The sequence below is a fragment of the Pempheris klunzingeri genome, chromosome 11 (assembly GCF_042242105.1).
Source record: "Pempheris klunzingeri isolate RE-2024b chromosome 11, fPemKlu1.hap1, whole genome shotgun sequence".
In the NCBI taxonomy this organism is placed as follows: Eukaryota; Metazoa; Chordata; class Actinopteri; order Acropomatiformes; family Pempheridae; genus Pempheris; species Pempheris klunzingeri.
In genome coordinates this window covers 11,468,961-11,478,473 of record NC_092022.1, presented here as the reverse complement: position 1 = coordinate 11,478,473, position 9,513 = coordinate 11,468,961, and the positions used below count along the sequence as shown (strand labels likewise).

Sequence of the window (9,513 nt, the reverse complement as noted above, 5' to 3'; positions counted from 1 at the left end):
TAAAAACCTCACAGTGAAAAGTTACAGTATGCCCCTTTATAGATAAAGATCAGCATTCAGCTACGTGTGCTCACACCCTTACACACACACACACACACACACACACACACACCCAAACGGTCATACATACGGCACGCACACACACACACATATAAAATGTTTCATAACAGTTTGACAATCTCTCTTCAGTACCGTGACACTAATGCAGCTGTTCCTCTTTTGTTTTATACTTCTTGTTTTTGGCTTGAGCCAAAAATACATTGCAGGGAGAAGGTAATCAATCGTACATTTCAGTGAACCACAAACATCCTTGTGTCCAGGCTATGGCTAATCACAGGCTGGAAGAAACAAAGAAGGCCCTGATAAGAGACACAAGTCCAAGCCAAGGTTATTGTGAGTGTTTTCTATCTGCGAACGTGTGCATGTGTTCTCCTTCATATTAAGTCCACAACAAAAAAAAAAGTGTTCGCCGCTGTTGACGGCAGTGACATAACCGTGGCCATTGCTGTCAAAAGATGAATAAATTACTCAATGTTACTGTACTTTTGAACAGAATTAGTGTGTGTTTCATATTAAACATTTGTTCTTTGGTCATTTTCATCCTTCATGTTGTCCTTGCATATTTTCTTTTAAGTAACGTAGTTTTGTTTGTTTTTTTGTGTATATATTCTTTTTTGTACAAGGTCATCACAAAAAATCCATCCGAATGAAAATAAATAACGACTCCAGATGAAATACTTGTACTATTGCTCATTAACACAAGCATAGCCACTTCCGTTCTAAGGCAACTGGGCTTTGTGATCTCTCGAGCAGCTTGAGAAAAAGCCTTCAAACATGGACAACGTCCTACATGTGTGCATCTGAGTACGTGACAACATACAGACAGGCCACGCTCATCTCTGTTGGCCGTCTCCTGTCCCCAGTGTGTTCGCACCCTGCCTCGGTGCTCATAGCCGAGCTGACCACTAAGTCTCTCTGCAGTCTCTGTCTTGTCAGTGCAGTGGGAGTCAGGCTGCGGTCGGCCTCTTTGTTGTTAACTGCCCGGGGGACCGCTGGTGAGGAAGTAAGTGGTCATCTCCCCCTTCCCCTTCACCTTGACAACACCTCGACAGTCCAGCTGGTATCCGTTGTTGACCAGCACGTGGTATAAGTCTGTGGTCACCTAAGAGAGGACATGGACATATGAAACCCAGGATGTGAGACACTCAACCCTTCCAAAGAGATACACTGTCAGTCCTCGTTTCACATTTAATAATCACTCTGAAGTGACTGTGATGAAGGCGTGACATTAAGAATGGACTATTGGATATATGCATTTTGTTTAAAAGTAGATAGATCCGCTTGTCTATTGGTGCTGAAAGAAATGGTCAACTGACAGATAATAATCAATCCAAAGCAATTATGACAATTAATTTAATCTAATTTTATTATACAGTATACTACCATACAGTAAAGTAAATGCCATGTAACATCCAGTTACAGCTTGTCAAAGGCTGCTTCTTTTATATTTTGTACTGTAAACTGAACGTGTTTTGAACTGTTTGAACTAGAATTTCTAGCATCTTAGATTACATAGATTTGTTGCCTCTCTAAATTGGATATATTTTGTTTTGGACATGAGAATTCTTTTTCTGACATTTCATAATATAAATGATGAATCAATTAATAAAACACATAATCATCAGATTAATTGATACCAAAATAACCATTAGTTGAAGCCTTAATACTTTCATATTCAAGCAGGTTCATGCTGTATTGTAGAGGGCATTTTGATTTGCAATAACTCATATTGTACAACAGATGGCAGCATTGTTCTTGACTGTAATCTTTCTGGCAGCCAATTTATGGATTTGTTTTGGTACAAAAGGACTCTCACTACTAGTTCGGTGGGTGTTCTTCACTCATCTAAAAATGAGTGTTAACTTTAACAATATATCCATGAATAACATAACTAAAGAGACCGTGGGAATCTTGTCCGTAACCAACGTAACCTTACTGACTGTGGTTCAGATTTCCCTCTTCCAGATGAGAACAGCATGTTCGGTGCTGACAGGTTTTCTTGCTCAAGGGCCCCTCTGCATAACAGATGTCTTAACCCAAATCCTCAAGCTGGAGGCCTGCGCACTGATAGTATCTGTAGAACTGGTACCTGCTATGATACTTTCAAGTGACTGTCTCTTTTAGATACCACAAAAAATACTTAAATAGATAACCATCTCCCAGTTTGAGGAAAGATGTCTGTGGTGAGGACATTTTTTTACACTGCAGCAGATGATAAAATGCAGAATTTTCAAGTTGCTTGCTATTCTACATAGGCTGATTCATTTAACAGTAAGTGAAACTGCAAAATGCTTCTTGTGAACATTAAGTTACAAACTGCTGAGGAGGTACTGAGAAGGGTTGTGTGCAGTACCTGGATGTAGTCTGGTACTCCTGTGCTGTCCATCCGGCTGGCCACATTGACTGTGTTCCCCCAGATATCATACTGGGGTTTCCTGGCTCCAATCACCCCTGCTACCACTGGGCCCATGTTCAGCCCTGAGAACAAATCACCTAGCTGTGTTACATCACACTAGTTACACCACATTAACTCAATTATAATGCTGTTTCTAAGGAAGTAAATTGCTGTAGCTCTCCTTTGATCGGGAAAAGGATTTTTTTTAAACAACTGCCAATCCAAAGATTTATCAGATAATGTTCCAAGACCAATCTCCAGTGCCCTCCAGGCTTACCTATCTTCATCTGGAAGTTGTTGAAGGAGTGCTCGTTAATGTATTTCATCTGCTCCCTAAGCCTCATGGCGTAGTCGGCCAAAGCCAGGATGTGTGAACGGCCCTCTCTGTCGTAGGTGGAGTCGTTGAGGCCAGAGGCTGCCATGTAGGTGGAGCCAATGGTCTTGATTTTCTCAAGCTGACGAAACCTCTCCTCACTGATGATCTACAGACGAGTTATCAACGGCGCATGAGAAGAGGAAATGAGAAAAAACAAAAGCACATCAGCTATAGGTCTACAGCTTGCTAAGTGGCAGAACAAAAAAGAGAACTAGGAAAAAGCAGCAAGCATGTGCAGCATAAAGCAAATATCTAATGTGCTACGATACATGTTTTCTACACTAATTTAATTTGTGTTCATCTCTCATATCTCACTCATCTCTTCGCACCTCATCAAAATCTGCGATGATCTCGTTGAGCAGCCTGAGACACTCCACTCCCTCGTTGTTAGCCTCCAGCTCCACGTAAAACTCAGAAAAGTTGCTGATGGAGGCAAACATGACAGCGACGCACTCACATGACTGGTAGTACAACTCGTCATTCCGACGCTCCCGTGCAAGAAAGTGGGCGGCTACGTCTTTGGGCAGGATGTTGTGGAGCAGGCGCCGGTTGTAGGCCTGCAGCTCCTCCATCTCCTCCTTCTCCTCTGTGGCCTGAGGAGGGACGGGAAGAGAAGTGGTTGCTTAGTCTCAATGTCGAGTTGTTGCTATAGGCCTTTTTACATTGGAAGACACTTTGGAAATGTAGCTGCTTCACTTTCAGGGTCCCTTTTTCTTCATGTTGGCTCACTGTCTCACTGTGCTGTCTTACTGGGACACTTGAAGAGAACAGCGATATTAATATCAATAATGATAATAATGATGATAATAGCTTGGGGTTATATAGCGCCTTTCAAGAGGCCCAAGGACACTTTACATTGTAGAAACATTGTTAACATTATTAATGTTATTAGTAACCCTGTCCCTTTTCTACTGTGATGGGTCAAAATGTCTGCCATGAAAAAGGCCTTGTGAGTTTAAATAACAATATGTGTATTCTGTTTAACCCCTGAAAGTGTTTCATTTACCTGCAGCTTCCAGAGGAAGTCAAGGCGCGCGGTGGACTCCACCTGCTGGCCATGTAAGTAGAGAGCCAGAACAAACACCATCAGGATTACAGGGGTCATGACCTTTAGGGACACCTTGGTGTCACTCTCCAGGCTGAGGAGCGAAAGAAGAGTTGACAAGAGTCGTGAGTCATGAGTATCTTGCGTAGGAGTAAAATGTATGCAACATGACGCATACGACAAAAATTCAACATGTGAAAGCTACTTACCACTGTTCTGCAGTTTCATTGAAAGGCCTGGAAAACAAAGAACAAAGAAAGTCACATCTACAACCCATATGAGCCACTGAAAATAGACAGTAGAAAAAACAAAAAACAAAATAATACAACCTACTGTTGTAGGGAATCATTAACAGGTGATAATTGCTTGTGGAAAAAAAAAATGAGAACATATTCAAAAAATAGGAGTAGAGCCCAACTGAGAAAGTAGGTCTTTTACAATCTAAACGTTATTGTAAAAAAGTAGGCCATGTCCAACCTGAACAGCAGTACTGTGACACAGGAACCGAACTTTTCAGAATGAGTGCATGTGTTTGTATATGGGTGTGTATGTTCCTGGCAGGGGACTCACAGGGTGGCAGTGACCAGCAGGTCTGCGTTGTCAAACAGGACCACCTGAGGCCACTCCACCAGCAGGAGGAAAGTGAGCTGGATGAGCAGCATCAGAGCCAGCTTCCCTATGCTGCTGATGTGGAGGAACACGGAGCAGGCCAGCAGGGTCAGCAGTACGCTGTAGCTGAAATACTGCAGCAGAGAGGAGACAGCAAGGGAGGAGGAGGAGGAGGAGGAGGAGGAGGAGTAAGGTTAGGTGAGTATTCAAACATATCTTTCATGCACACAAAAAAAACCACATACGTACACAAGCACGTAGGCACGCACATGTGCATTTTATATGAACACACAGACAGTGTACACACATGCTAAAAGGTTATGGGACTGACCTCGGGGAAATGGCAGGGCATGGCCTGGCTGGAACACAGAGTCAAACCGTCCTCTGCTGTCTTGGTCAGGTTGTGCAGCAGGCAGAGACTCACTGATGCCACTGATGTGTTCAGCTCGTCGGCCACACACTCCTTCAGACTCTCTCTGCTGCAGGTAAACTGGCAGGAAAGGAGGACACAGTCTGTCATTTAACAGCCAGTAAAGGTGAAACAGCACACATAAATGTAATGCTGAAAAAAGCAGCCACGTTATAAAACATGCAAGTACTCCGAACGACTATATCTATATATGTTTGAGAATCTGATACTGATATATTTGCATATAGCATAAACATTTTAATAAAGATCACTAAACGGCTCTTGGGCTAATCATGAGTCAGTTAATACTGTAAGCGGGTGTTTTCATCCAAGAAATATTCATCATGTCTCATGTAATTTCAAAAGTTTTGACACAAAATTATTAATGCCTTCAGTCACACTGCTCAAAAATAATTTCTTCATCATACCGTAGATACTCGCGTGATGTAATATTACGAACTTTGATTGTATCAAAACACAATAACAGTCAAACAAAGAGTAAAAAAATGAGCAGACTGATTAATGCTCGATGGTGCAGAAACAAAGAAAGCAGCTGCTGAATAAGTGCTTATAAAATCTAAATTGGCTTGCTTGATGTTCAAGCGAGACAAAAAAACAACCAATCACAGCTCTGCAGGCAGCCAATCATGCAAGTGGATCAGAAAAACAAAACAGCTATGGAGCTCAGAGCACAAATAAAGAGACTGACACACAAGGTGGCACCTGTCCTGCACTGTCCACAGTCAAACTTAGTATCGTAAAGATTTACAATCAATGCATACAGTAAAAATAAAAATATTATGTAAGACTATAATTACAGCATAACTTCTGTAGGTGACAGTCTTTTACGTACCATCATTTAAAAAACACATTTGATGTTGCTGATGCACAGAAGTGAGATTTCAGTTTTGATAAACTGCCATGATTTTAATCTTTCAATGACTCTCAACACTTTTCTTGGCCGGCAGCGTTTATAATTTGACATATATATTCTATACAGGTGCTGGCATTAAGCATTTTGTGATACACACATACAAAAACGTAATGCTAAATAAGCCTACATAATGTTGGTAAACATGGAAAAAAAATGTGATGGTTAAAAATAGACAATTTTCTACAACCCCATCTGTTGCAATGACAGATTATGACAAATTACAGTTCAGCCCATAATTACAGCTTCCCCTTAGGCAAACTGGTCTAATTTAAAAAAATGCCAAGATGCAGCGGAATTTCTTCAAATCTGTTGAAAATCTGATCAGCAGCATTTAAGATGAGGTGTATGACAGATTAATGGAAGGACAGAAAAATGGAACTGAGTCAGCTACACGAGCTCTTCCCTTATTTCATCGTTGGGGGTCAACTTTTAGTAACACATCATCAATCAAAGCTATTGCATGATACAAAAATGACAAAATGAAGAGCTGTAGTCCCTACCATGTTAGCAAAGGAGGAAATGAAGAGGAGGAGGATGGTGAAGACGCCCACCAGTGTGCTGTTTGCACGAGACTGGATGATTTTCTTGGTTACAGTCTGCAAGGCAGCTGGGAAGAGCTTGAATACAGAAAGGAGAGGATCAGATAAGAGAGTTAATACCATTAGTGATGCTGGCTGAAGACATATGATAATGACTCTTATCTGAGGATATCTGCAAGAGAAACCATATGAGTGGCGAGGGCCTTTGTTTCTCACTTTGATGCAGGAGTAGATGGCACAGATGAAGAGGATGTTGGTGAGGATGATGAAGATGCTGATGTAAAGTCCAAGCATAAGTGTTGTTCTGCAGAAGAGAGGAAAACAGGCTCATTAGGATGTATAACTCTCATTAACTCCTCATAAATGAATCAAGCCCACATTTCCTGTCCACAATTCAGTATAACTGGGGAACTGGAAGAGGCAACTTATCAGAGAGAGAGCTACTTACTTTGGGAAAATGATGATTTGAATGAAACAGATGCAACAGAAAACAAGGAGTGCGCAGGCCACATATCCCCCAAAACGATCATCAACCTTTTTGGAGTACTGAAAACAGAAAATCAATGAGAAATAAGTTTCCTTGTAGCTCAATTAAAGAAGAAACTATCAAAGTCTAGGGAATTATAGTGAATTCAAAACCATCTACAATCAAATACCAACCTTTTTCTCGAGGTCAGCGGTCTGAAAGGTGAGTAGGAATTTCTTGACGTGGTCCTTCCTCAGCTGGTCGATGCTGCGCGCATCAATGGCTCGTCCAAGAAACTCATCCACCTCATCCTCAGGGTTCAGGGCCTCCTGAGCGCAGCGGCTACGAGGTAGATGGAACAATAGGTCAGTGTGTGTGGTGTGTGTTTGCATCTGTGTGTGAGTGTGTATGAGGGAGTTGGCCTATGCTGTGACAGGCAGGATGACTCAGAGCTCATGTGGTATTAGTGCTGGGTTGGATTTGACTGAATAAAACCAACAGTGGGCTCTAAAGTTAGACCACTACAGTGACAGTCTGCCAGTCAACCGCTAATAACAAAAGCCATCCTAATAACAAAAACTGGGGCCAAAACACTCACTTGTCTTTGCTGGATGCTTCATCGATGCCCTGAGAAAAACAAAAACATGGTGAAAATGAGACCAAAATTCGGAGGCAGTGCAGGAAGGAGAAAGAGAGAAAAGGGAGAGATTATCTTGCAGCCACGGTACAACAGAAAAATAGACAGAGACTCAGACATCTGCACAGCTAATCCCTGAGAGCCAGACTGATGTTTTAATTAATGCTCGGAGGCTTCAAATTACACCCTCTTTGCCCCTAGGGCTCAAGCCCTCTGAGATTGAGAGGACAAAAGGAGGAGGAGAGGGGAAGAATGTATGAAGGACAAGAAAATGAGATATGTAGCATAAAGAGAGGGAGGAAGTGAGTGAGAAAGAGAAATATCTGCAGCTGCAACCTCATCAGATTAACTTCAGTAGTAAATGATGAGCTGGGAATCCCTGGGAGACCTGTTGTAATTCCTGTTTGTTTGACAGGAATAGATCAATACTTCCTCTCACATTCCCAATGTCTTCTTTTGGCTGTACCCCATATACAGTTCTGTACACATTTGTCACCGTCAGGTGCTCAAATTCATACTGATACAGCATCTTCAGCATATTTGTTAAAGGTAAAAGTATTTTAGAAGACACAATGGTCTATAGCCATCCTAGCAGCTTTGTGAGGCTGTATTTCAGCACACTAACAATGACAGTGCTAATAGGCAGGTATAATTTTTACCATGTTCATGTTCAACATCTTAGATTAGCGTGTTAGCATGCTGACATTTGCTTATTAGGCACTTCTGTTGTTTTCTGTACAGTTATCTGACAGAAGAGAAAATAAAACAGTTTGGTGTTTTGTTGGCACTAAACACAGTGCAGCTGTTGTGAATACCATTAGTTTTGCAAGTATTTGGTTTTATACCAAAGTATTAGACAAACTTAAGTTTTGGCATGATGGTGATCTAGAGGCCACACGACCACCAAAGTTATTACAGTTTAAATTGAGGGGGACATGACGGTAAGTGCCAAATTTTATGGAAAACCATCTCATAGTTGTTGAACGGTTATTTATTTTGTAGTGGCAAATGGGACTATAGCTTGCTCTTTATTGTGCATACCTTGTACCTTGAAAACCACAAATGTCAGGAAAAGTCAATGGATCACCAAAGTTATTACATTATTGTTCCTGCAGGGAACAAGAATGTCCTGCAGGGAACAAGAATGTCTGTACCAAAGTTCATGGCATCCATTCAATAGTTGTTGAGATATTTCAGTCTGGACTGACAGATATTCCTACGGCCAAGCTACTAGCAGGACAAAAAAACATCAGGATGTTTTAAATCTGTATTCAGAGGTTCTATGAGAAGAGAGGAAGTCAGTATAAAGTGAATTGTAAGAAGCTGTCCTAGCATTGAGCCTCTGACCCTTGAATGACCATATAAGAGGAATGGCTAATATTAACAGCTACTTTGAGGACATATTTAGAAAGGATATTTATGATGTGACTTCAGAGAGTGAAGAGGATGACACAGGAAATCGGATATAGACAAGACGAACAGGTGCCATGTGCTTGGCTAAGTGCTCCCCGTGTGTATCTCACCATCTGCCTGAAGACTTTGGACTCCTTGGTTCTGGAGAAGGATCTGTCAGGCACCCAGCGAGGCATCAATCCCTCGGCAGAATTTGCACGTGCTCGCTGCATCTTCGCCATCATGGCTTTCTCCTCTTTCTGGAAGTGAGGACCCCATCAGGGTAAACACTTTGACAAACAAGGTCTTCTACGCCAGATGACAAGCCATTATATTGTTAGTGTGAAATATGGCACTGATGTGAAGTTGTGAGGAGGTCAAGCAGATAATGAAGGAATCAAGGACATGTGTGTGTGTGTGTTTGTGTGTGTGTGTGTGTGTGTGTGTGTGTGTGTGCGCGTGAGACCGTGCACCAACCCTCTTCTGGCTGCAGCCCAGCACCAAGAAAGTTTCAATGCTGTGCTCCTTCAGGTAAGCATTCCTCTCTCCTCCAAATCCCGGCTCCACCTCGTAGTCCCCGTTCAGATACTGTAGTGTGGCTTTGGTGATGTGGATACGTCTACACACACACACACACACACACACCCATAC

The 9,513-nt window shown here is 41.9% G+C and overlaps 1 protein-coding gene across 1 annotated transcript in view; it reads right to left on the bottom strand.

Moving 5' to 3' along the window:
- Nucleotides 1-490: 490 nt before the first annotated feature.
- The window catches only part of LOC139209987 (adenylate cyclase type 6-like), a 30,201-nt gene continuing 21,178 nt past the window's right edge, over nt 491-9,513 (bottom strand). Inside the window, exons 9-23 of the mRNA XM_070839927.1 lie at nt 9,340-9,481; nt 8,994-9,122; nt 7,432-7,460; nt 7,028-7,175; nt 6,816-6,913; nt 6,584-6,671; nt 6,329-6,445; nt 4,817-4,975; nt 4,447-4,619; nt 4,086-4,112; nt 3,838-3,970; nt 3,161-3,424; nt 2,733-2,937; nt 2,414-2,538; nt 491-1,162 (exon numbers count right to left, since the gene is read on the bottom strand). Coding sequence (XP_070696028.1) covers nt 1,034-1,162; nt 2,414-2,538; nt 2,733-2,937; nt 3,161-3,424; nt 3,838-3,970; nt 4,086-4,112; nt 4,447-4,619; nt 4,817-4,975; nt 6,329-6,445; nt 6,584-6,671; nt 6,816-6,913; nt 7,028-7,175; nt 7,432-7,460; nt 8,994-9,122; nt 9,340-9,481 — 1,966 coding nt within the window. The 3' untranslated portion in view covers nt 491-1,033. The remainder of the gene's footprint in view (nt 1,163-2,413; nt 2,539-2,732; nt 2,938-3,160; nt 3,425-3,837; nt 3,971-4,085; nt 4,113-4,446; nt 4,620-4,816; nt 4,976-6,328; nt 6,446-6,583; nt 6,672-6,815; nt 6,914-7,027; nt 7,176-7,431; nt 7,461-8,993; nt 9,123-9,339; nt 9,482-9,513) is intronic.